At 40.7% G+C, this 27338-nt stretch overlaps 5 protein-coding genes across 7 annotated transcripts; 3 read left to right on the top strand and 2 right to left on the bottom strand.

The window, feature by feature from the left end:
- Nucleotides 1-10: 10 nt before the first annotated feature.
- On the top strand, nucleotides 11-6160 carry LOC135345972 (protein SEC13 homolog). Its single transcript, XM_064543439.1, has 12 exons — nucleotides 11-268; nucleotides 435-550; nucleotides 725-806; nucleotides 908-977; nucleotides 1382-1471; nucleotides 2238-2281; nucleotides 2345-2401; nucleotides 2656-2729; nucleotides 4421-4538; nucleotides 4593-4652; nucleotides 5641-5727; nucleotides 5872-6160. The coding sequence occupies exons 1-12, from the start codon at nucleotides 212-214 to the stop codon at nucleotides 5959-5961; spliced, it is 945 nt and encodes a 314-aa protein (XP_064399509.1). The 5' UTR covers nucleotides 11-211; the 3' UTR covers nucleotides 5962-6160.
- Nucleotides 6161-9369: 3209 nt separating this feature from the next.
- LOC135345937 (uncharacterized) lies at nucleotides 9370-16274 on the top strand. Of its 3 annotated transcripts, XM_064543386.1 has the most exons (3): nucleotides 9370-9515; nucleotides 10008-10105; nucleotides 13781-16274. In XM_064543386.1, exons 2-3 carry the CDS (start codon nucleotides 10047-10049, stop codon nucleotides 16074-16076), a joined length of 2355 nt encoding a protein of 784 aa, XP_064399456.1. In that variant the 5' UTR covers nucleotides 9370-9515; nucleotides 10008-10046; the 3' UTR covers nucleotides 16077-16274. The 3 variants fall into 3 exon arrangements, with proteins under 3 accessions (XP_064399456.1, XP_064399458.1, XP_064399455.1); XM_064543388.1 differs by lacking the exons at nucleotides 9370-9515; nucleotides 10008-10105 and adding an exon at nucleotides 13111-13264; XM_064543385.1 differs by lacking the exons at nucleotides 9370-9515; nucleotides 10008-10105 and adding an exon at nucleotides 13212-13264 and having other exon boundaries at nucleotides 13755-16274.
- On the bottom strand, nucleotides 16213-20843 carry LOC135345938 (uncharacterized). The gene is made up of 7 exons (XM_064543389.1): nucleotides 20212-20843; nucleotides 19056-19438; nucleotides 18806-18946; nucleotides 17946-18240; nucleotides 17400-17611; nucleotides 16715-16870; nucleotides 16213-16625 (listed from the first exon to the last, which is right to left on the bottom strand). The coding sequence occupies exons 1-7, from the start codon at nucleotides 20735-20737 to the stop codon at nucleotides 16392-16394; spliced, it is 1947 nt and encodes a 648-aa protein (XP_064399459.1). The 5' UTR covers nucleotides 20738-20843; the 3' UTR covers nucleotides 16213-16391.
- Nucleotides 20844-21214: 371 nt separating this feature from the next.
- Nucleotides 21215-24370, bottom strand: LOC135345930 (uncharacterized). Its single transcript, XM_064543376.1, has 9 exons — nucleotides 24148-24370; nucleotides 24012-24078; nucleotides 23596-23956; nucleotides 23179-23471; nucleotides 22599-23087; nucleotides 22276-22411; nucleotides 21895-22146; nucleotides 21752-21778; nucleotides 21215-21469 (listed from the first exon to the last, which is right to left on the bottom strand). The coding sequence occupies exons 1-9, from the start codon at nucleotides 24197-24199 to the stop codon at nucleotides 21311-21313; spliced, it is 1836 nt and encodes a 611-aa protein (XP_064399446.1). The 5' UTR covers nucleotides 24200-24370; the 3' UTR covers nucleotides 21215-21310.
- Nucleotides 24371-24446: 76 nt separating this feature from the next.
- On the top strand, nucleotides 24447-27261 carry LOC135345932 (uncharacterized). Its single transcript, XM_064543379.1, has 10 exons — nucleotides 24447-24661; nucleotides 24792-25023; nucleotides 25103-25248; nucleotides 25482-25599; nucleotides 25657-25715; nucleotides 25777-25896; nucleotides 25955-26041; nucleotides 26099-26210; nucleotides 26788-26874; nucleotides 27111-27261. The coding sequence occupies exons 1-10, from the start codon at nucleotides 24524-24526 to the stop codon at nucleotides 27176-27178; spliced, it is 1167 nt and encodes a 388-aa protein (XP_064399449.1). The 5' UTR covers nucleotides 24447-24523; the 3' UTR covers nucleotides 27179-27261.
- Nucleotides 27262-27338: the final 77 nt, after the last annotated feature.

Genomic DNA, 27338 nt, shown 5'->3' with positions numbered 1-27338 from the left:
TGACGCAAAATTGACCACGTAATAGTCACGTAAATCTACGTACGCAGCTAGTATTGTTTATGTGGACAAAGACCTCTTCAAATCAACTTTATATTCAGCCAAGAGATACCCTCCTTATAGCGTGAGGCGTCTTCTACATCTTCTACATGTTAATAGTCGATAGAGTTTTCTGCTTGTGAATTAGATTTTATTATTCTGATAAGAGACCACCATGTCAGGATCAGTGTCATTACAGAGTACAGTGGATACTGGGCATGATGACATGATTGTAAGAGCACAACACACTCAATGCTTCCTCATTTTATACGGTAGCTGCCACTAGTGCAGAGTGTAAACGTTCTCATTTGACATACTGACAACGTTATAAATTTCAAATTTATTGATATTGTGTCTTCTATCCACTTGGTGTCCCAACTATATACAACCCCATGCAGCATGATGCCCAGTTGGACTACTATGGGAGGAAGTTAGCCACCTGTTCCTCCGATCGTACTGTTAGGATATTCGAGATAGTTAATAACACCCAAAACTTGGTCGCCACTCTAGTGGGGTAAGTTTATTGTGTGCTACATGTATGAAGTTGAGAATTGGTACATCAAAGTCAGTTCTAGCTGTGGTCCATGGTAGTTTTATACACAGGTTTTTCGAAACTGTCCATATAAACGTATGTCCATATGCAGTGAATTTAAAGGCAACTATGATTGTATGTTGTATGTTTGTGCAGCCATGAAGGTCCAGTGTGGCAAGTGGCATGGGCACATCCTAAGTTTGGGAATATAGTGGCCTCCTGCTCATATGATAGAAAGGTAAGGTACTGCTATATAAGTATTAACGCTTAAGAATCGTACTTTTACTGTTAATCCCTCCACCAAGCTCTGTTATTAAACAGCTCTCATCTGTTTCCCAGGTTATTATCTGGAAGGAGACTAATGGCAGTTGGGGAAAACTGTACGAGTTCTGTGAGCACAAGTCGTCAGGTACTATATATACATGTACATAGGGACCCTGTCATACAGGATTTTGAAGTAGGGGGAGAATAGGGTTTGTGGAGTGTGTCGCTGACTGGTCCAGGGACATGCTCCCCCCGAAATATTTAGGTAGTCGTAAGTGAATTCTGGTGGGTTTTGGGGTTGCCTTTGCATTAAAGTTTAGATTTTTCCGTGCATCTCAGTTCTCAGTCATATATGTAATTTCTCTAGTACCTAAATGCAAATTTTAGAGAGGGAAGAATTAAGCCAGGGATATCACCCTTATAACACCCTGAATCCTCCTATACACTCTAATTGAGGATTCCCATGTACTTTACCCCCCCCCCCCCCCCACACACACACACACACACACACACACACACACACACACACACACACACACACACACACAGTAAATAGCATCCAATGGGGTCCCCACGAGTACGGCCTGGTTCTGGCATGCGCCTCATCCGACGAATCATTCTCTATTATATCAACATCAGGTCAGAGAAATTACTATAATTATGGTGATTCCGTAGTGCTAGAAATTAATGTACGATACTAACTATCGTATATCTTCTAATTTATCGGACAGCAAAAAATAATTATTTTGGAAATTGTCCGGGTATAATTGGAACAGACTTTTATAGAGCATGCGAAGTGTCCGGAATAATTAGAACAAGCAAGCAGCTGCATGCGAGTTAGCTAAGTTTAATAGAACAGGGTACGACTGAATAGTTGCACTAGCTATCTAAAACTAGCTACTCAAAGGCTATCTAACTGCAGCACTCTAAGTCTTACTTGCCGTCTATGAATGGTAACTCAACTTTTCAAGGTATTGTCCGGATATTTAGAACAAATGTAATATTAAAGTACTGGAGTGTCCGTTGTATTAGAACAACGAAAATTGCCCAAAAGAGTGTCCGGGTAATTAGAAGTGTCCGATAAATTAGAAGATATACGGTAATGCTATTTAAGCGAACTGCTCACTTTCGTTTGTATCGCACAATTCATTCTAGTCCCCATTGAAGTCACAGCGTGCAAGTTTAATTGCATAAAATTATAATGTTTTTGTGGCCTTAAAATCGATCAAAACTTTCTAGCACCACGGTACTGAGTTTAAGAAGTCCGCCCTTCCTATTTGAGAGCAGTCCCAGATCAAGTGGGATTGTCACGTTTATATGCTGTATTTACCAAAATGCGGTATTGCACATATCTATTTGTATAATACTGTGTTGTGGCTGTACTCTAACATTGCTTGCTCCCCAGGTGACGGTAACTGGAAGTATCAACAGCATGAGAATGCTCACACGGTACGTTGAGTATAATGTGCACCTATCATTAGCAAAGTGTCTGACTACTCTGTCTGTTCACAGCTTGGTTGCAATGCCATCAGCTGGGCACCTGCACTCAACCCTGGCTCTCTAGTGGAGGTCAGTTACTCTCTCTAGCGTGTAGACATTTCATTCCCTGTAAGCAGCTAGCTCAATGATTGTATAGAGTCACAAGGAACTTGTTACTCTGCATTGTAAGTGTGTCCGTTTGTGTAGTTACCTTGTTGGTCAGTGTACTGTGGTTAGAATTAATGCAGTTACTGCACATACCAGGGAAGTGTGTGCCGTGCTTGCTTGTTACAATGTTTATCCTCTTTCCATGTGCCGAATGTTGACATCGTTGTATGTTGCAGGGTGGTTCTAAAGGGTCTAGTGCCGTGAAAAGGCTGGTCACTGGAGGCGGAGACAACCTGGTCAGAGTGTGGAGGTGAGAGGCTTACCTAAGTGTCAGCTGTCTAGAGCACTGCAGTGCTAACCCTCAGCTGTTGACATAATAAAGATCTATAACAACCTTTAAAAGAATAAATGCTGGCTAAGCAGCAAATAACAGAGCTAGAGGCATGTGGAGGCATGCTGAAACTTTTGAGAACGAGTTTTAGTGGTACCGTACAGCGGGAAATGTTTGTGAGGTGCAAAATTTTGTGTTTTCAAGGGCAGACAAAAGACGCAAAATTTAAAACTGGGATGAACTCCCAAACACTGGTACTTCACTAGCCTCGACCCCAGGCCGATTCGTCTCCAATTGAACGCTAGGTTGCCTACTAGGCCTGGTATTGATTGTATTTGGGCGTGATCTGGGCGTGGTTTTTTAATACATAAAACAAATTGACTCTGTGGTACAACAAAAAATGAATCCTCCAACAGTGGTGGTCTTCAACAACAGCCTCTGGGGCAGTATACAGCAGGAAATACTTCCCAGAAGACACTTCTTTGGCAGTGGCTACCAAATCTTTGTCGATTCCTTTATTGCTACTGAGGATGGCAGCAGAAACACGTTTAGACTCCTGACCTGGTCAATCATGAGTCTCATGATGAGAGATACAAGGGGAGAGACAATTAACAAGAACAACACTTTTGTCAACAGGAGGAGCCTTGGTCCTACCTAGCTTGTAGTCCATTAAAAAGGGTAGCAACTGATATAGCAGAGAGACTTGCCATACCCCGTTGGGAACCAGATAAACACGTCCCTTCCCTCAAACAGGAGCTTGAGAGCCTGGGCTTGTTCTGCCATGAGAGTGAGGCCATCTTGCTTCAAACAAGACAACGCGTTGCATGCCATAGCTAGCTAGCTATAAATGAGAACATGACACGGAGCTACATTACTGTAACTTTTACGGGAGTAAATGCCTCTACGTACACCTTTAGTATTACAGAAAAAAAGCAGGAAACAAAATGTGAAGAATCTCTGCTTTTGTTTCTGGTTCCTGCCACGCCCAGATACAATCAATACCAGGCCGTATTTTTCACCTTCGTTCTATTAAAAAAAATCGGCCTGGGACCGAGGCTAGTAACATGCAAAGTGGGTGTGGTTTTTTGGCATTGAAACGCGAATATTAGAACCCACGAACATTTCTGCTGAGGGCTCTGGAGCCAAATAGGATCACAGCAAAGTCAGCAAAGAAACTAGAATGAGGAAAGATGCAACAACAATCATAATTCTAGCTCTCTACTTTAGTGACCCTGTTCCTTTGTTCCTGGTACGGGATCACTGCAGCTATAAAATACGTACCTCGAATAAAGGACGCATGTACATGTAGCTAGCCAGGTGGTTCATTCCAGCCTCCTCTGGTATCTAGCTAGCCATGCAGCCAACGTGTAAGTAGCTTTTATTTGACAACGAATCAAAATCTGCCACTTTTAAAACTAACTTATGTAGAGGCTATCCATCCTGTAAACGCAACGCTATGGCATCCAGATGAGTAGTTACACACAAACAAACCAACGTACTACTATACCCGTGGGCACCCATGCGCCTTGGGTAACAAATACCTTACTTCCTGATACATAATAGTGGTTGCTTGTTTTCTAGCACAACCTCTAAAGTTAGTACATGTAGCTGTGGAACGTCTCTACACAACTGGTACTTATATTCTACCATCCCCTTCACTCTCCACCTAGGGAGGAGAACGAGGCGTGGGTTAGTGAGAAACTGGAGGCTCACACTGACTGGGTGAGGGACGTGGCCTGGTGTCCCAGTGTAGGGCTGCCTCGTAGTAGAGTGGCCAGTTGCTCACAGGTAAGATGTTGTGTAGTGTGGAAATGAAAATTGTTATATTGTGACCATCTGCAGGACTGTAAGGTTATCATCTGGACCAAAGATGAGAATTCAGGAGATTCATGGGCTTCAGCCGTGAGTGCATTTTTGTGATAAATAACGTTGTACATCCAATATACTACATAAAAAGCACCCACTTTGCCTCGATTGATGCATCAAAGCTACATGAAGCTTACTAGCTATTAAATACATACAGTTGTGATGATGTACAAAATTGTTTACATTTGCTGCATATGGGAAATGATCAACCATGATAGTTGCTAAAATGTTTCTTAGTCCATACTTAATTAATGGCTGCTACTCATGAAACAACACAGTTTTGCTGCTCTTTTTCTCCTTCTTGCAGCTATCACTACCTAGCGTTTTAATGCAGAGCTAACTGCTAAGTAGAATAGCAAGTGAGCAAAACTAGGGGTAACTTGAGAATGAAGCAATATTTTGCAAATCCACAAATGGAATTCCAGTGCTTATATAGAAGCTCTTACTTGCAATTTATACATTATTTATTTGACTCTTGAGCAGTCACATACACAAACACAGTACCGTATACCTTGCTGCGCATGCGCACACCGAGTACATGTATGTGACTAATTGGTTGGTATTGTGACTACATGCTTAAACACAATCATTGTTAGTGTATGATTATTTTTAGCTTGTACTTCACATGGCATGTTACATTGGATTGTGTATCGTATAGCAGGTATATTTCGAGTGTATAAACTTTCGCGGAATGACCATTAGAAAGGTTTTCGCGGATTTAATTTTCCAGAATAGCAGCCTTTCTGCAGCATGCATGCATGCGATAGTAAATTCGTGGTAAATGTTCGGGGTAGACGTTTGATCAGCGAAAACCACGAACATTTATACCCTCGAAACGTACCCGCTATACGATAATTATGTTCTGATGTTTAGTCCCATGTATGCTTGTGCTTCATAGTCTGTCTCATTTACTGCTAGTTGTATTAGTATGGCAGAAAACTTGTTTCCTACATGTGCAGTAGTAATGCTGAGTCTGTGTTGTCTGTGTATATGCAATCACACCGTATCGCTATCCCTCCTGTAGGTGTTAAACACATTCAATGATGTAGTGTGGCATGCCAGCTGGTCCATCACCGGAGACATCCTCGCCATCTCGGGCGGAGACAACAAGGTGGGTGTGCTTACAGTTTTCATATATGGAATGAAGTGAAGTGAAAATTTTCGGCATACTAGTTATGGCACATACTAGGATGGCTACTAACTCTAGTGTACAATTCTATCATTACTGCCACTTATTGCTCTTCCCCGTGTGCAGGTGACCCTGTGGAAGGAGACGCCTGAGGGTCAGTGGGTGTGTGTGAGCGAGGTAGACAAAGGACAGCAGGTGCAACAACAAACACAATGATAAATTATTCACTATAGGGACATTCTTATGTTACTCGTTTATTATGGAATCAATTGCAGTTACTGTTGTACGTTTGTGCTTATTAATTATATCACTGGTACATGTACATCTCTTCAGAATTTATTCCAATTTCCTCCTGTCAAAATAAGTTACTTTTTGTGTGACCCGTGTTTATCTTTAAAGTGGATTATAACTCTGGCCAATTTGCAATCGTACAAAGTGTATACCTGAGAGGTTACTGCAGTGTACAGTAGATATTTTTGCTGTTCAGCCGATTACCTTCACCATTGTTATGCCTCGGTTGCGCATGCGGAGTGAGGTGTACGGTAGTGTGTTTGTGTGTCTGTGTAGACTGCTACAGCTGCCCGATGATAAAATAAGTTTCTGTAGGCTTTTAGTCATGTTTTCAATGTTTTATTGGATTGATGCTTCGTTCTCGAGTTATGGCTAAGTTTGCTTACTTTGAAAGCCGTTGCGACTCTTTAAAATCTAACTTAGGTATTCTACTTAGTAGTTAGCTCTGCACTATAACGCTTGCTATTTTCGTGGGGTAAAAAATTCGTTCAACTCGAGAAACGGTGGTTTTCGTGAGTAAAAATTTCGTTTAGTCTCGTTGCCTGCACTGCATTCCTACGTTCCGGTAAGCCATGCCTACGTTAAATTTTCGTGGAGGTCAGCTTGCCCACGAAAATAACGAATATTTTACTTCACGAAAATTACCCGCTATATGGTAGTGCCTGCAAGAGTAAGAAAACAGCTGCAAAGCTGCACCATAATTATGAGCTTGCAACCATTAATAATTAATACACTGTAAAAATGATGTGTGGTTTTCACACACAAGTACATACAAATATCAGGTAAAAAAGTGACATTTGCCACAATTTATTTATTACAATTGCCATAAAGCTTTGGCGCCTACACCGATATCATTATTATCATCAGATGGTACGGTACATGTACATGTATGTAGTGTGAAGTGCATTCAACTTTCGCTTTCTCGTTTTATGTAGTCAATTATTATTGTTACGATCTTACTCAGTAAAGGGGTGGTTTGCTTTTATTGGAACCATCACTTGTTATTAGCCTTTTGCTGTAAAGGGGTGGGCTTTTTTCACTTTCTCCTTTATGTATAATTTTGTTACCATCTTACTCAGTAATTGGAAGCCAGGCTCCATTATTAATTTTTTTGGCCTTGTACAGTGGGGGGGGGTGAGGGGTTATTGTGAAATTTATGATGTATATAAAAAATATTATAAGCAGCTGATAGCAGCTACGTACCTATATGCATGCTATTTTATCCCCCAAAGTGTATAACAAATTAATAATGGAGCCTGGCTTCCAAGAAATGCAATTACTGAGTAAGATGGTAACAAAATTATACATAAAGGAGAAAGTGAAAATAAACCCACCCCTTTACAGCAAAAGTTTGTTAGCTGTTTCTAAGGGGATGGGAATGCTGTATAGCATTGTCTTTATTGGCTCCTGTATGAGTCAATAGCATTGTCTATTGGCTCCTGTTATGATTTCCATTTAAAAAGTGAGACAATTTAGTGACTCATGACTAATTATAACAGGAGTATATATTGTGGGTGTAAGTGGCGCGTATGATTCTGTTGTTTACGCAGTACCTTTTTGCTCCAGAACTGTAACGTCATATATCGATTTGTTTCATAATTTAGTTAAAGCAGTTCCAATAAAGGTGTCTTTTATAGAGGTCAATAGGTTCATGTTGGTATCTATGGTAATAATAATTCTAATTATTCACGACTGATCTTTCCATCCGATATAGCTTTAGAATTCCTGGAAATTACAGGGTATAAAACAGAAATTGTTTTCTTGCTCGTCACAGTACATACATACACAGGATGGAGTCTAAACACTTTCTTTTTGCTGTTTGTACTCTGTTTATGCTATCAAGTTTTGTTCAAGGTCAACCCGATCGTCATTATGTCACTTGCATGTGCAGATCAGCAAGAGAGAAGTGTGTCTACAGTAGCAGTGCCACTGAGTGTTACATGTTGAAGAATTGCAAATGTTCACCAGTTACACGCTTGACACCGGCACAGGGAGAGATTGTGACTCGGGGCACACCAGGAGATACCTACTACTGGGAAGGGAATGAGCTCACTCCTTCGATTAACTGCCCTATACTGCTAAAGTCCCTGAATGTGGAAACTGCTCGCGGATATCGTTTTAATCCTTCTATACCTATATACTTCTCAAGAACTACCCAGCTGCAGCCTCCCAATGACTGTGGATGGCAGTACCTATACCGTCTCTTCATTGCTCTAAACAGACGTATCCCGGGACCAGACCTCGTAGTTACAGAGGGACAAATTGTTGTTGTCAAGGTTACCAACAAATTGACAAGTGAAGGAATTACAATCCATTGGCATGGAATACATCAAAGAAAATCTCCCAGGATGGATGGTGTTACCTAGCCTCCTATTGTCCCCGGTGCAGTAGAGTTTACATACATATTTGCATGAGGCCACTCCAGCTGGGACACATTGGTACCACTCACATGCTGGTCCTCAGAGGACTGACAGTTTGTTTGGAGTACTTATTGTACTGGAGAGTGTCGATACAAGAGAGCTTGTTTCAGCCCTATTAGGCCTGCCGCTCCCTGATTTTGACAAAAGAACACACTTTGACTGGCAACGGGAATCTTGTTTGTTCAACTCCATTCCACTCTTGGATTTTATCCAAACAAACCAGTTGGCGATATTCCCACACGCAGCAATGAATCGTATAATCGTACAAGAAGCTCAGATGGTAATGAAGTTGGCCACCCACAGCTGTATTGGTCTGGGTTGATAAATGGAAGAGGGAGACACTGCAATGTAGACTCATGTGAGGGAAATATTAATTCTACGACCTGCAATGAATGGTGATCTTTTCCTGCATGCAGTGCATGTCTTTTATTATCAATTTGTCTCTATACTGATCACAAGCATAAAAAGTCAACCCCTCATTTCAAATTTGACATAATTTTGTTGAACTTTAAACCTTTGCATGTACATGTGTATACCGTATAGCGTGTAATTTTCGTGGGGCAAAATATTTTTGGTTTTCGTGGTTGGAGGTCTAACCACGAATATTTTACCCACGAATGAAGCGACCTTGCCTACCTTTACCTGCAGTGCAAGCTCCAACCACGAAAATATTACCCACGAAATGTCTCAATATTGCTGAACCACGAATATTTTGTCCCCCGAAAATTACCCGCTATACGGTACCTTGTGCATTGAAATGTATATCATTAGTTGAAATGTATCTCTGTATTTCATTCTAGTTCCACCATGCATAGATACTAGAGAATGGTTCCACACATCATGTGTAGTGTGCATGGTTATAATTTGGTTACATCAGTGATGTGCATATATTATATTAGAATCTACCTTGCTTTAATATTGTTGCCAGCATGCATGACTGTTTTTTTGTTTTTTTCGTGTGCTGAGTGTTGATAGATCTATTTGTTGCAGGGTAGGTCTATAGTTCTGTGAAGGTGTGCATGAAGAGTGCATGGTCACAGGGGAGAAGACAACCTAGAGGTGAGGAACTAGAAGCATACCTATATAATTATACAAGATATAGTACGGGTTGAGTCACTTTATATTTCCTATAGCTAACTTTCGTTCATTACTTTATCAAAGGAGTTGTATTGACATGGGGACTCTCGATCTCACACATCAATAGATTTATACATTCTACCAACCCCTACACTGTTCACGTAATTATATAGGCATTATGAGAATGATGCATGGCCCGTGTTTAGTGAGAAACTGGAGGCTCACCATGACTGGGTGAGGGACGTGGCCTGGTGTCCCAGTGTAGGGCTGCCTTGTAGTAGAGTGGCCCATTGCTCACACGTATATAAGGATATTGTGTGTTGTTAGAATGAAAGTGTGAGATATTGTGACCATCGTGTATATGCTTGTGCTATAATTATATTAAATTCCTTAACAGTTCTTAAAGTTTGGCAGAACTTGTTTCCTATAATTAAATTTGTATACAATCACACTGTATTGCTATCCCTCCTATAGGTGTTGAACACATTCAGCGATGCATGTGCATGGTGTGGAATGCCAGCTGGGTCCATCACCGCGGGGACATCCACTTTCTCTCACGGGGAAACAACAAGGTGTGTGTGTCAACAGCACAATCATGATTGACGGCTATACTTAGTACTGTATTTACCAATGATTTTCATGTTTGTAATGATGACGATTGCTATACTATTATCCAGAATATAATTATAAGAGGAGAAGAGTGTCGAACTACCGATACCTCTACACAACAACTACGCAATAAGTAACGTGGCATCCTGTCAATTGCACGTGAGCAACTCTCAATGTTTGCGCAACGCACAGAATTTGTTAACAGTGAGTAAACAGTGCAAGTGAAGAGGATCAACCCGACTATTGTCTCTATTTAGATGATTTCTGTGAAGAGATCGTCTCCTATCAGCTAGTGTGCAGTGAGCAGCTCTGAACGTTGAACGCAAACTGTTTTTATTCAATTACCACACCCCTAAAATTGTCACGGTTAACATTTACTTGAAGATTACTACAATACTCATCACATGAGAGTCATGTTACTTTGTGCACAGTTTTTGTGAAGAGGTATCAGTAGTTCGACACTCTTCTCTTATCAGTGTTAATACTGCATGGCAACTGTGAGGTAGTACACTATTTTACAAGGTGATATGACTTTGGGTCATTTGCTTAGTCCAGGCTTATTCTGGACTCAAATTCTCAAGATCTCCATGGCTAACTATATAAGTAAAGTGTACAAGTGCGAAAACCATTTTTTTTGAAAAATTAGGGTTAGTAGCTAGGGTTGGATGAGCCGCCGCTCAAACACAAAGAGTACGTGAACAAGATGGGTTGGTATTGGTTATTTTATGGGCTACATAACAATGAAAACATTACAATGAAAATTACCTGCTATATATATATATACACGACATTTACCATAATGTGTATATCCTGTATTCATGAGCATCAAAGGAAAACCACATCGGAAAACCACATCGGAAAAATCTCAGAACAGAGTCAGCACTCAGCAGGGATCTATCCAATTATAATACCAGCATGCTGACAGTGTTGAATTTCCTTAATTGGATCCTCAGTAATTAAGCCTTCAGCCAGAAAACTATTCAGGGAAAGGGCAAAAGCGCTGCCAGAAATTTAATGAAAAAGAAAAAGTGCCATTTCTTTGTGGAATGAAAGGTTTCCAAGGAGGCAAAACTGTACATGCATGGCCAATGAGACCAGTAATAATTAAGTCTAAACATCTGTTATAATTACATTTGTGGTGTTCTAAGTGCAGGCACTTAGTAGCACTCCTGCTTGGAACTTCCCTGGGAAAGCACCATTTTTGTCTTGTAAAATTCCCTGGGAAAGCACCCTTTTGTGTACTTATAATTATTAGTGGGTGTAATTTTGGTTCATACATTCTATACAATTATAATTATGTACAAACCTCATAAGTGAACATCCTAAATCTAATGCATGTTCTAGCTTGTATAATTGTAAAGGCTCTCCCAAATATATATAATACCATTTGCTTCAGAATTTCCTCTGAAACTTAATTGTCTATTAACTTGATACTCTATCTATTCCCAAACTTAATTAATTTACCTATAAGTAATAATTCTTTTATCGGTACTCCATTACTATCAGTTTATTATTGCAACCATAGGGTATATGCATGTGCGTTTGGCCATGTTGAGACATTGTAAATTTTTCACTTTCAATGTAGTCTTCGAGGCTCTAGATTGTCTCTTTCCTAATTTGGAAACCCCCAAAAGTAGGGGAAAGAGTAGAGTGTGGGGTTAGTGGGGGAAAATGTGTAAAGAAAGAGGAAGACATGCAGTATATATAGGCCTATAGGAGTAATATGGGAAAGGAAGGGAAGGGGAAAGAGTAGAGGACATTGGCTGAAGCATGCTAATTGGCAAAGCTTGTCTTGGCTTTCACAGCAGCTTTTGGTAACAGGTCCCCTATATATATTCGCTATACCTTACTTATTCATCGTGTACAGTTTCATGGGTAATTTATAGGGGGCAAACATTTCATGTAGAATTTCTGAGCACGAATATTTTACCCACAAATGAGACGACCTTGACTATATACCTTTGCCGCAGCAACCACAAAATAATATCCACAAACTGGCTATATTATTATTATATCAACTACAAAAGTTTTGCATGCATGACCCCCAAAAATTTGACCTCATGAATATAATTGAGACAGCCAGGCATGGTTATTACATATTATAAAGAATGCATGCATTTCAGCTATAGATGTCTGCTTGGAAATTTTATGGGCCTATATATATCTATGGTGGGTGCATTGATTCCATGCAATGATTATTTAGAGCACACCTCGCCAAGTTTTAATTTATAATCTGTGTGCCAATCGAGGATGGACTCAATGCGCCGAGTGCTTATAGTAACCGAGAGTCCATCCGAGTGCACTATATAGCATCAAAACACATGATTTTGGCTAGGTGTGTTCCAAAGAATTTTAGTGATGTCATGTATAATCTCCAGCTTCGTGTACGTGCATGTAACCTGCAATTTGGACAGCTTGACCTGTTAAACCAGTTTTGTACCTGCATGGATATATTCATTCAATGCCTCAATTGGTAAAAAAGCATCACGTTATTTAACATCGAGTCCTTCCTCCACACAGATTAAAACACTATTGTAGGTGTGTTCTAACTTATTGCTGATCATGTAACCTACAGCCAATGACATCCATCAACTCAGCATTAAAAAAAACGTTGGCTAGCTAAGTGCTGATCACGAAGCTGAAGACCCTATTCAAGCTACCTATAGCTTCATGCACCGGCTTTTGAGATGGATGACTTAAAATAATTATGATGAAGAATAGTTGTGCGATAACAGCTTGTAGCTAGCCAACATGTTTTAATGCTGGTGCACTTGGATGATGCAATAATGCTCATGGTTACGTAATGCACTCACTACGCTTGTGCCGTTACTCAACGAGAGCAGTAGCATCATCCTCATGTACACATTAAAAACACTTACTGCTAGCTATAAGTGTGATCAGAAGTTCATGAATTCATGCACTCCTGGCAGTGTGAGGTATAAAGTAGCCTCATCCCAGCAACTTAAAGCACTTTGAGTGTGGTGGATTAAGTATTTAAAGCATGGTCACCTGGCTACTTCTAGATAAGCTGATTGGCTGGAGATCATGTGATCCAGCACTATACAGTATATAAAGTAGAATCTATGCAGAATATTGATACATTTTTGGTATCTATAAATAAGGTGAGTACAATAATTATATCTATACTGTAGACTATAGTAGTCTTTTCATTGTTGTTTGCAACATAAACTGCAAGCTGCATGGGGTAATTACATGTGTATATTGCTGTTTGATGTAAGTTACTTAATTATTATCGCTGCATTGTATCAAAAACTGTGATTATAGATCTAACCTCAAAATGTGAATGGCCTGCATGGTTGGGTCGCCATGTTGTGTTAGTGTAGGTGGTAGAGCATGCAGTTCTGAACGCGAAAAGGAGAAACTCCAATGCATGCACCAATATTTTTACGTTTGCACATAATAATTATATAGTCTACAAAGCTTGTTGGTGGTTTTTGGCATTGAAATTGAAATGCGAATGTTACAACAGCGAACATTTCCTGCTATACTGCATCGTATTTCAAGAGTCGCCGTGCATATAATTTAAAACATTAATTTTAACCACAACAATAATTATAATGAATAATTTTTTAATTCTCTGCTCACAAACAGTACATACATACATACATGCAATATAGGATGGAGTCCAGACGTCTCCTTTTTGCTATTTATGCTATGTTTCTACTATCAACATTTGCTCAAGGTCTACTTGAAAATGTTCGATGTGGTCATCAACAAGAGAAGTGTGTATGTAGCACCAGTGCCACTGAGTGTTCCTTTGAACTAGATGTTGAAGAACTACAAACGTTCACCAGTTATGAACTCCAAAATGGTGATGTGACTCGAGGCATACCAGGACATACATACTATTTGGATAACAATGCATTCACACCATCAATTAATTGTGAAATGAATGGTCGTTCTCTGCCAGAATGTTCGCAGCACCGCTGCTCTATTAATAATCATTTATCCTTGTCTGATTTTCCCTTACGAAGTTGTAGTATGCCAATGACTGTGGATGGAAGTACCTATCGTCTCTTCATTGCCGTAAACGGACGTATCCCGGGGCCAGACCTCGTAGTTACAGAAGGACAACTTGTTATGGTCAATGTTACCAACAATTTAAGAAGTGAAGGCATTACTATCCATTGGCACGGAATGCATCAAAACAAATCTTCCTGGATGGATGGTGTTGCCTTTATTTCGCAGCCTCCTATTGTTCCCGGTGCAAAGTTTACATACATTTTTGAGGCCACTCCTCCCGGGACACATTGGTACCACTCGCACGCTGGTGCTCAGAGGACTGACGGTTTGTTTGGAGCACTTATTGTACAGGAGAGTGTCGATAAAAGAAAGCTTGTTTCAGCTCTATTAGGTGTGCCGCTCCCTGATTCGACAAAAGAACACACTTTGACTTTTCTTGACTGGCAACGGGAATCTTCTCTTAATTTGTTTGTTCAACTGCATTCTGCTCTCGGATCTTATCCCAACAAACCTGTTGGGGAAATTCCCACAAGTGCTAATACACTGTATCTTCGTACAAGAAGCTCTGATTATATTGAAGTTGGCCCACAACCATATTGGTCTGGGTTGATAAATGGAAGAGGGAGACACCGCAAAGTAGACTCAAGTTTCGCACCTAGTAAACTTAGTATTTTCAATGTTGTCAAAGATCAAAGATACCGCTTTCGATTGATTGGTGCCCAAAGCTTGTTTGCATACAAATTTTCTATCGATGGACATAAACTCCTTGTAATAGCTTCAGATGGACACTTTTTTAAGCCTGTAAAAGATGTCGATTATGTTATAGTGCACACTGGAGAACGCTACGATGTGATCGTAACTGCTGATCAATCTACGAATAATTACTGGATTAGAGCAGAAACATTGGAAACTGGTGTTGAAAATGCTGCAGAAGCCATTCTTCACTATAATGCACTAGGTGTGCTTGATGTTGAAGGTCTTTCTGAGTATGGCAGTGTTTCGACTTCAAAAAGGCAATGCACTCCAGGCAATAAATGCAAAGTAGTTAATTGCCCATTTGGAGAAGCTCCGGACATGAACTGTATTCATCTCCATGAACTAAGTGCTCTCTTTCCCTCCAAAATTCAGAGCATTGCTAATTCTAGTTCTGCTTTATTTTTCAATTTTGGCTTTGAGGGAAGTGGGACCACTAGTGCAATTAATGGCCGAAATTTCAAACTCCCAGTAACTCCGTACCAGACGTATGTGGACGCATACGAAAATGATAAAAACATACAGAGAGGTTGTGGAAAATGTGATCAAAATAGTGATAGTACCAAGTGTGAATGCACTTACGTTGTGGAAATTGGCAATTCGTTGTTTGATAGCGAAAACATTCCAACCATTATATTTGTCCTAAGTGCAGTGGGATATGAAAATAATAATAATAGAGAGTTCTCACATCCCGTTCATCTTCATGGACATTCATTCAATGTACTTAGTGTAGAACATGGGAAATACAATGAAAGTACTGGTATGCTTTTGGAGAGCAACTGTGATGTAGTCTGCAATAACGAATTGTGCCGTAACCCACGATGGAATTCTACAAAAGAGCCACCAGATTTTAGCAATACTAACATAAATATGAAAATCCAAAAGGACACTGTGATCGTCCCGGCTGGAGGTTATGTTGTGATTGCCTTCCAAGCTGACAATCCCGGCTACTGGTTCATGCACTGCCACATTGAGTCTCATCAGCTCGAGGGGATGGGTGTCATCATTCGAGAGTACGACGAGAGTGCACACGTTGCGGCACCGGATGGTATTAACAAGGTCGGGGATTTTGTGTGGAGTGTTGAGGATTATAAAAAAATTGTTGGCACTCCAGGGGGTGCTGTTAGCATATATACGATACATATTGGAGCGACCATTCTGGGTGTAGCCATAGCCCTTGTACAGATCTCACTATAGTACTGAATATGTGTATAGGAAAGACCACTTAATTCTTTCGTTTGATGATACAACTAGACTATAGCTGTTAGAAGCTTCAGTACCCGTAGTATTAGCTAGCTATAATTATCGTGCATTGCATTGTTATATAGCTGAACTCTTGCTGCACCACTGTTGTATAATAAGTGCTCTTTACCAAATTCTTAGTTAATTGCTATATGTGGTAAAAATTAATAGTTAATAGTAAAAATTAATAGTCTACTGTTTTAGCAATGAATGTTTCATTAAAGTATACGAAATAATTATAGAGGATCGAGTGGCGTCTTCTTTATACTACTACGCATGGCTACCATCTTTACAGTCGGAAGGATTAATGATGTTGAGAATTCCTTCAGCTGTAGGCCTCTCTGTACAGTCAATTATTAGGCATTTACTTGCTACTTTAGCAAGAGGGTTCAACTCGGGTTGATCCAAGCAAATCATCAACAGTTCCTTCAGGCAAACCGTTACAGATATGGGCTCGATACAGGGATGCATATCGTTGCCTTCGTAGTTAGTCAGCATTCCAGCCTGCAGGCAAGTAGTATAGTAATTTTTGCATTATGTGTGTATCGATTAAGTGACTGATATAAAGACGTTAACTTAGTATAACAAAATACCTCACGAACAGCAAGTCCCTTGACCAGAATTAATTGAAGCAACATCACACCCATACTCCAGATATCACACCATGGACCTTCCATATCGTAGAGTGGTTTGCCATCCTTCAGCGTCTTCTTATACTCAGCAGCTCCATATGGACATTGCTTGAATTGCTGCATAAAACATACATAATTGGACCCATTCCATAAATTAATGCCGTGTTCATTATGTGTTTTATTATCAGCGCCGTCATAATAATTTATTTAGCATTAAGTAACTGGGTATACACTATAGTATGATGTTTTTATGACTCGAGATGCATGGTCAAGTGAATTTCAACTATAGGTTAAGGTACGTGTAAGATATATACGTGTTCTAACAGTTGTAATGCCAGAGAAGGTCATAAAAAAAAGGTAGAATGCAGGAACTTCCATGTGGGTAATGATTACATCACGTGAGGATTTCATGTCTAATTAGCAGAAAAGTCAAGTGATGTCCAACCTCCTCTGAGTTGTTGCCATCCTGGCCCGTTGCCCCACCCCTCTGACACTAACAGCCTTCTTGTGGCTAAATGTTTGCTTATCAAATTTTTGGATGCTGGGTAACAACTTTCAAGTGGCCTACACATGTAAATGTTCTACATGCATGTATGATACGTTAAACTCTGTTGTAAGTAAGTGAACAACATGTCATATGACTTACCTCAGGAGCCCTGTGACCTTTAGTGCCGTTCACAAACAACATTTGATAATCACTCATGCTTGTCTTACAGACAGAGAACTGGTTGGGCTTCCGCAAAAATTCGGTTTGCCTTGCTGAGTCAAAATCCGATATATTGATGATGTACTTGTTATCACATTCGCAATGGAGAATAGTACGACACCTACACTCCTTTTGGACCAGAACATTGGCAGCTGTGTGTGTGTGTGTAGAGGCGGGAGTATACCGTATGACGCGAAATTTTCAAGGGGCTTAATTTTCGCTGATTTCGTGGGTTACCAATCCTACAATTAGGTCCACGAAAATAGAATTATCTGCTATAACGTGCAAAGATTAAAGGCATATGGCTTCCGGTAAGCAGTAAACATTGCATGTGCAACAAAATGCTTTTAGAGGCTATTCCACGAAATATAAGTGCCTCGAAAATTTCGCGGTACACGGTAAGTGGTGTACATGGTAACAGTGAGCTATTAGTATGGAACGTTACTTTGCGACTACAGTGCATGTGTAAATGTTCATACGATGCACCTTTGATGTCACTGTGCTGTATTCCATGTTGGTCCAAATACTTCAATCCCTTTGAAACCCCGGCAAGAATATATTTAGTGTTTTCAAGAAAAGCTTCCCAATTCTGAGGTTGCTGTTCTAATAGGGTACGAAGGTCACCACATTTGGTCATAATTGAGCGAAGGTCTCCGGACATCCGTGGCATGAACTGGTAGCACTCTTTGTACTTTTCTCCAATCATCACGGCTTTAAGAAGGACGATGTTTGGGTGTTGTAGTTTGGACCAAATGTTTAGTTCGGTCTTACGATACCGGGTCTGTATAATAAAAAAATAAGCATTACAAGCAAACTCATTCTAGAAGGCCTAATATTAAAGAAAGACTTATTATTTGATCCAATCTTACGGTGGCCGAGAGGGGTGCCGCATCCGCCTACTGCCGCAAGATGTTTTGTTAACCGTACGCGGTTAAACAAAGAACCGCCAACAAATTTTCTCATCAGTCTGCACAAGATCAAAGGTCAAAGGTCAATCAATCATGTCCTGCATCAATAGCCAAGGAATACTTTGCGTTAATTAGAATCCAGATATGATTTGACCTTGTGACTGATCTTAAGATTTGTTGGCAGCTCTTTGTTTAACCAGCGCGCGAGCATTAAAAACAACCGCACACGCGGTTCATTGTGGTGGTAGGCGGAGGCGGGTTACCCTTCTCGGCCATCATCCAGTAAATTCTAGTCGCAACTTAAAAGTTGTATCTATTCCATGTACATTTACGTCCTGCAAGTTTTACACCAGCAAATCCAATCTGAGTTATTAATTAGCAAGCACCACCATTTTAAGACCTGGTAAAAATATGTTATACTGGACAATAGTCACTTACCTCCTTGACGGCATATTCTTTATTACTGAATGTGAAAGAAACAACTTTTCCATTGCCTCCTTTTCCCAATATTTCTGAGTTGCGTTGTTCCTGCGGCTTGAAGTGTGGGAAGTCCTTCCCAGCAACCAGGTCTTCCTCTTCCTACATGCATGCATGTGTGATCAAGTAAAAGTATAATCGACCACATATACATAGTTATGTATATAAAACCATTAAATACACAAGTATATGTAACTATGACTGTAAGCACCTCAATGCTATAGAGAATGTGTCCAGGTTTTTTGTGAAGTAATTCATACTTCGGAAACTGTCCAGCCTCCACTTGTTTAATGAGACTATCCCCTCCATTAGGATTAGTACGAGTTGGTCGACAATACTGAAGTTGTATCTTTGGTAAGTCCATGTAACCCCAGCTTCCCTGGTTTGCGTCTGCAACTTGTTGTGGAAACTTCGTTGTTGTGTTTGATTGGCCATCTACACTGTCATTAGCCCTTGCTTGGGGATTAGACTGTTGGCTATTTGTAAACGTAGGGTTAGGTTTCACTTCGAGAATTTTGAAGCAAGGTCCACTACTAGTACTAGAGAGTTCACTCGAATTGACAGAAGTGGCTTTAAATCTGGGAGCCTGAACACCTAAAATAATAAAATGTGAACAATAATCATTACACAATCATGTAAAATCATGTATACCCCATGCAATATACACAGACATACATATACTTATGTACAGCTACTTTAGTATTAACGGGCTCAAATTTTAGCGTTTTCATAAATAGTTTTTAGGGTACTAATTTTAGCGGATTTGCAACAAATTCATTAGAATGATATGCGTCAAAATTTTATGATGTACACAAGTATGAGGTGGAATGAGTGTTAGGAAAAGAGGGGCTAGCTAACTTATAACTATTTGCAAATATTCGCTAATTGGCTAAATTAGCACCCGTTTATAATAGTAGGTGTACCTGTGTAATAGATATAGCCTGACCGGAGATAGAGATATACACAGGCAAAAGCCTGAGGGAGAGCTGCCTGTATATTGCTTACAACACAAGGAATTTCATGCTATAATTTGTTACATATAATATTATGATTATCACGACGACCATCACCAAATCCAAATTATGCCTCAAGGCTACGTGACCGTTGTAAGTGTCTAACCGCATGCCAGGCCCATGGTTAGCCTTAGATCTATTACTATGAGGGTTTCATCTAGAATTCATAGTTGGGGGGGGGGGAATAATTATGCAATTTATGAAATGTATAAGCATTCTGTGTGTAGTACAGTTTCATACTCTATAATGCTCTGGGGTAAGCTAATCATGAGTATTTTGGAAGGAAAGCTTCCCCCCCCCCGCACTAGCTAGATAAAACCAATAATAGGTATATATAAGCCTTGCATCACTGACCAATTTTACTTGTTTCTTGGTGCTTGATAGACACTGCAGGTGGTGGTAAAACTGGTGACTGCGCTCGTCCCTCTAGTAGCATTGGGTTTTGTATAGTGACCACAAGCTGCGGATCTCGAGCTTCAGAATTCACCTCATCAACATTTTCCACAGTTAGAACAGACCCGTTAGATGGTTGTAAAGTTGGAAAGACTGCATCTGGCATTTGATCTTTATTGTTGACTTCCTGGATGTCTTTTTCGGTGAGGTTTTCCAAACCGGCCTCCACAACTTGAGGGTTGGGTGTTTTGACACCACATTCAGTAATCTCCCCAAACAACTTGGGGTGTTCATTTTCAACATGATCCTGGCCAACGGTCAATACAGGTTCTTGAGCTCCTCTGGACAGAAAGTGTTCATCATCGCCTTGTACTTCTTCAACTGGAGCTGAACTTACTAGGCTAATGTTGATTAAGCTTATGAACTCATCTTTGTCAGAGTCTAAGTGTAGTGATTGGGCATCAGACAAGGATAGATTGCTTGACATCTTGATCTCTTTATATTGTAAGCTGTAGTTGATGAGTATAGTAACAGTATTATAAAAATTAAAAGAATGATGAAGATGTTGTTTAGGTTTGTTTTGTCACATGGTTTTGTCTCCGCCCTTCCATGGGGGACTTTCCCAACCATAGACATGTTCCTACGTCAAGGATGATGCTAGCCTCGAGACCAGCCGTTCCTTAATCTGCTGACAAACGGCTGGTCTCGAGGCTAGGATGATGCCGTGTTCCCTGAGTGCAAGATTAACACCTCAGGACTGCATGCACTGGCGAATGATGACTGCATATGTTACATGTCGTGTTGTGCCTCTGCATTTTTAATGTACATTTCTATGATCTTAAAGCGAGCGCCATAATTATATTCTGTCGGTTTGCAGAAGTTCTATTGAGACCCACGCATCAACTATACCGCATGCAGTTAGAACTTTAAGGTGTATGTACGTATAGTACGTGTACATGTCAGATCACAATTTATAAGTTTCAGACCAAACATCCTGTTAGTGCACAGATAAACGTATACAATACATGACTGCACACTAGGTATTAAGTCAGGTAGGTGTTCATTTGACAGTTCTCTTTGTGCACATGAAACAAGCATCGTCCCTCTCATAGTCTTTCTTCTTCTTGACAGGTGACCATTTCGAGTGAGGGATGGAGGGGGAATTCTCTTTGTTGAGTGGGGAGTGAACCACCTTGGAACCACTCACCTTTGGGACCATCTAAAGAGCAGTACAATATTATAAAAATAAATATACAGGTATGTACATGTATAGAAAGTCATGTGCGTATAATTATAATGAGGTGGAATAATTATGCAGAGCAAAAAATGTACATGTATGGCAACATCGTTTTTGAATGGCAAAAGCGTATAAATTATAGTACAATTCTTGTACTGTACATGTAAGCAACAATCACAGTAACTTAATTATTTATACAGAAGAGTATACATACAACGTGCTAGCAGAACAGTAGAGCGCATATAATTATAATTATACATGTACCTGAAAGTCTTCCCTATGGTATGAAACCTGCAAAAAATAAGAGTAAAATAACATAAACCATTTGGCTCTCAAAGGTTTACTGCCATACATACATGTAAATGTTGATGTAGTGCACACACAATGTAACTATAATATAAACTCACCACTGGTTTGACTGGTCCAGTCTTCTTTGGCCTAACAGCAGGTCCATTCCTGGGTTTGAAGACCATCCTCCTGGAACCAGCCGTGAGTTTCTGTAGTCCATATCCCTTTACTTGTAGTTTCGAGGACCTTTTGGGCGGAGGCATAGCTCGTTCGTCATCATTAAGGTGAGGGGAAGCAGATGACTGCTGCTGCATAGCGTCATGTGACTTCCTATCTGACGTTCCAATGTCTAACGAAAGAATGTTTAGCTCCTGGAATCAACGAGAACAAAAACATAATATAGTTTATATGAGAACCAAATGCTCAACAACAGGCAATACCAAACCTTACATATAAGCACGTACAGTTAGGCAGAGGTGGTACTTCTAAACCGCACTCACTTTTCCTCCTGGTGTTGGAAGTAGAGACCTTCTCTTTTTCACAGTCTTAGGAGTTTTGATAATGCTGGTTTCGGCTTCTCGGATGAGTGCTGTCTCATTCCTTTTAGCAGATGCACTGCCCTCTATTGAACTAAGACTGGAAAGAGACATTTTCTGGTTGCCTACATGTACATTTGCTCTTGGACAATACGTGTAGGTTAAAAGAGAACCCCCTACCTAGTCTACATAGTCTGAAAAAAACAATGAAGCTACCGTACAGTGTGCATGTAGTTCAAAGAATGTGTGTGTGTTACAAGCAAATCAACACAGCAAAGTACATGTACCTGAAGGAAGGTTTTATCCTTGGCTCAACCTCCCTGTGACCCTCTCTAGTACCCATAGGAGGGCTGTTAGTGGCCAGTGATCGTCTCCTGTTTGGTGTTGTGTCAGTTATGGCTTTGTTTTTCAGGGGGATGGGTGTGGACTGTACAACAGGAACAGAGGCCGACTTCAGCACTCGAGTTGCATTCGAGTTCTTGGATAGTTGCTTCCTCTGTAACTCAGAGACTGCAACTGGTTTAGGAATGCTGGACCTTCTAATTCGGTTTTTATTTACAGGAACTCGTTTTGTGACCTTTGAAGGTGGAATTGAGGTAACAAATAGGATTCCTTTATTCTCCTGGTTTCTGAGGCTAGTGTTCTTTTTGGTTGCAAGGACTCTGTTGGCAGGAACACCGACTTTACGGAGAGGTTGCTGAAGCAGGCTTTTAGATTGATTCAACGGTTTAGAGGGTAGCAGGGATGGTTTGGTAGTAGGCTTAGTGAATTTTAAACTATGGGGGACAAAAATAAATGTTGTCATTATATTAGCAGATTACATGTACAATGCAAAACTGTTCCACTAGGTTATACAATCAAACCTACCCTCCAATAGATTTGCGGGCAATGCTAGATCCAGTTTTGGGTGGCTTTAACTTCTTGCCACCCTCCACAGAAACTGAAGAGCCCATACTGGACGTCTCTGACCTTTCCAACTCATTAAGAGCTGTGTCCGACGACGCTCTCTCCTCACTGCTGCTCTGGGAGACTATGTACGTATCGTTGGAGGAGGACCGCCCACTGGAGAGTTGGGACTCCCTCTGACTGGACAAGGCCATCTTTGTGGTGTCAAAGTCTCTCAGCTCTTTTAGGTAGTCCAGCTGGGCATCCTTGATGGGCTGTAGAGGAGGCACAGTGGAGGGGGAATCAATTGAAAATCTGTAACATAACACCGTGTACAATAATAGCCCTCGACTAGACTACTGGGGAGTAACAGTGGGTACACATCATTATTTGACTTACAGAACTGCTGAAAGCGCTACAGTTTTTTAGGCTCTTTGAAGGTGTTTGCAACCTCGATTGTCTCAATTTACTGCGAGTAGTCGACACAGCATCAATGTCATCGCCACCAGTAGTATTCTGCTGTGAGCCATCGACTGTCTCCATCTCAGTTGCAAGTTCAGAGAAATCGATTGGCTCTACTGGTTTCTCCTGTACATTTTGAGAGAGCAGTTCTTCCACCATCTTGACACACCCCTCCGCCCCTTCTGTATTAGGTGATGGCTCAGGGATGCTCTCGGCAAAGCTAGACTCAAAGCTGCTTGGACTCGATGCACTGCTTGCACTACTTATCAAGGAGCTGTTGTTTTTGGGAGGACTGCAACTGGACCGGCATGGAAGGTTGGTGAAATCTAGACATATTAAAAGTAAAGGCCTACCTTTCTGTCAGAAAGTCATATAGTTCACCAGTGGGTTCAAAATGTTCATCCCCGATCATATCCATTCCTATTATAAGGAGAAAACAGGTAAGTGTATGAACACAGATCATCATTTCACACGTACACGTACACATACCTGTGAGCTTGTCTTCCATCCACAAGTGTTGACTCTGTTGCTCTTCAGACATTTTGCTTCCTGCCTCTATATACTCACACTAAATATATAAGCCTAAGCAGATTCTAGTAGCGAAGATCTACATACACGTACACAGAGACTGTTAATGTTGTGTACGTGTGAGAACACAAATTTCAAAAGCCGTGCTCTCAATTACCTTTGACCTCCAATAATTTTATGTCTCCAGGGTAGAAAAGGTGTGGTCTCTAGCTAGACTAGTTGGGCGTGGCTCGATCGGCTCCCGTCGGGCCACGCCCAACTAGTCTCTATAGTGTCTGCATGATATGCAATGCAAATCATTTAGCTAGCTAGCTGGATACTACCTGCAATAGCAACCATGTCTGATGACAAAGCTCCCCTCAAGCACAGCTCCGGTGCAATCCCCAACAAAGCAGTTGACTATGAGGCCATTTTTCAGAGACACGACTCTAGCAACCGGAAGATAGAGTTTGCTCAAGAAACTATCATTGGAGAGGTACCTTAACTGCCAATCTAAGCATGAGCTGTTATTGCTAGTTCTAACACCATTCCGTAGCAACGTGTCAGTTCAATCAGTTAGCTGTGTAGACAACAATTGCACAACACTTGATCTACTTTTCCCTCAGTGCCGCAACCCGAGGCGAATCTCTTGGGTAGAGTGGGTGTTTATGGTGGTGGCCTCTCTCTCGCTCCTAGCTGTGCTGGGGGTCACCATAGAGAGACTCGTTTACTTTGAGGCTAACTTTATCAATCTCACCTATATAAATGACTCCTCCATGGAGCAGCAGCCTGTTCAGTGCAAGTCATGGGTATGCACTAACGACTCTATCTATGCCATCATGGTCCTGGTCAACATAGGTGAGTGCGTATAAGGAGATCGTTTTATGCATGGTCTGATATCTGCCAATGGAGTACATGTTTGGGGTTCCTCTTGCAGGGTTTTGCATATTTTATTGCTTTGACGGTTTGCTTCGTGAGCGACCATTTGAGATTTTAGCGTATGTGGCTGCATCCATTGTCATCATAGTCTACATCATTGCCAACTTTATTGCAACTGGCTGGGAGGAACAACCCTTGAGAACTGTGAGTCAAGTAGCCCTGCATGGCCCCTTGATATCTTTCACTGACTATAGGTAAACTACATTTGAATGCTTAAAACTTCCTCTATACCGCGGGTATTCCTTCCTTCCTGCCTTGAGTACACTTTTAACAATAGTGCAATATCAAGTAGTATCCAGCTGACCTTATGTCAAGTGACTCATGAATATCAGTGTTCGCTTTGTTTAGCAGTATGTTTGCATGTTATTTCCCCTTAGGTCAGAGTTGTATTGATCTGCGTACTTGGGCCGTTGAACATATTCCTTGCTCTGTGGAGCTGGTGGAAAATGGGCTACCTAGTTTTGAACGTCATCGGGTCCAACACTACCCTCATAAGTGAGTGCACTGAACATGGTGCACTTGATGCATGATCATTTATGTCTCTACCCTCAGGGGCTTATAGAATCAGGTCCTTCTTTCAGACTCTACAATTGTTTCACCTAGAACTTCTAGTAAGTTTGAAACACTATAATATATAGTTAATACGTCGCAATTATTATCTCTCACATGCAGTGCAGCATATGTGTCCTTGCCTGGGCTCAGGATGGAAATCTTCTGGACAAATGGGAGAAGGTGGTCCTCCCATTACTCCTTGTCTATACCTTCTGTGTCTCTCTACTGGGAGCCATCACTGTAAGAGCGACTCTCAACTTGCGTTGAATTGATTTTACATGAAACTCGTTCCTTATAGATTTTGTGGGAGATTAAGTTGCTGTCATATATTTGGTATCCACTAATTTCTCCTTGTGGAGTTTACTATCTCTATAAACTGATCAAGGTGAGTGCTTGACTGTTGAACTATGTTGTGCATCCTTTACGTCTGGTCGAATCACAGGTCAGCCTCAACTTTGGTGGGAAATACAATACTATATACGATGAGTACAGACGTGACCTTTTCCCAGCTGTGGTGGACACCAAGTACATCGGAGTCGTGCTTCTGTTAGCATGTAAGGCTTTGCTTAATAGGGATGTGTGAGCTCATTGACTGTTGTCTTAAAACCATCCTCGCAAGGTTTCACATTGTACATTATAGTACTACTTTAGTGTGGAGGGGTAAACTTTAGGATATTTTTGCATGTGATCTTTTAATCTATAGTAGTTTTGAACAATCCAGTCAGTTATGTTTGTGTGCCCATTGTGTGTTCGAACACTGCAGACAAATATAATCTCCAACTGAATACGTAAGCATTCCCCACAAGCTACATGTAATAAAGAGTAGGAGTTTAGAGCTATAAACAGTTGATATTTTTGTGGATTTATTGCGCCAGGAGAAGATGAGGGGATGGAGCGTCTTACTTACGCGGATTCTGTATCGGCTAACTATATATGTACAAATTATGCCATATATGTGAAACCGCTAAGTGCTGCTAACATTTCTTAATGATATTCACTATTATTAGATCAAACGCGTGTACAGAGCACTAGCACATTAAATGTGATTAAGACAGTATAGTGAATCCGCAATACTGCATATAGTAAGACGCTCCATCTGCTCCTGATTGCGCTCACATGCATGTGTTTCAGGTGCCTCTGGATTGGTGATGCTGGCTATACTGGTGCTCTTCATGACCCTGTCTCTCGTTAACTTTACGAAAGGTCTTAAAGACAAAAGTAAGCTTAGTGTAATGGCTATACCTAACACAGAAAGTGTTCTGCATTCCATAGGTTATTACTTAAGTGTATGTCCTTATAGCTCCAGTGTATGGAGGTGCTTATTATAGTATAGTACAGTCATATAATTATTATAAGATGTGTGTCCCAGAAAACTATCCCAGCTATGAATCTAGGGTAATTTTCTTCGTGCCCGACGTAATAAGTTTTATGTCAATGCTCTTGTTTTTCTCCAGTTCACCCTCCAATGCATAAGTGGTTGCCACGGCGAGTACCATTAAGTGATGAACTAATGAACACTTGACTCTTGTGCTTGACTTTTTGTCTAAATCTATAATTATAAAACACGAAATTTAGTGCCTCGAAAATCGGTTTATACATGTATTACGTCTGGTGTTGAAACCTCTCTACTGTAGGGGTGTGGTCATTTTTGGTTTGAGTTTGGGCAGGAGAATCAGATTACA

Source organism: Halichondria panicea, chromosome 13 (assembly GCF_963675165.1).
Source record: "Halichondria panicea chromosome 13, odHalPani1.1, whole genome shotgun sequence".
Lineage (NCBI taxonomy): Eukaryota > Metazoa > Porifera > Demospongiae > Suberitida > Halichondriidae > Halichondria > Halichondria panicea.
This window is presented reverse-complemented; position numbering and strand designations above follow the sequence as displayed.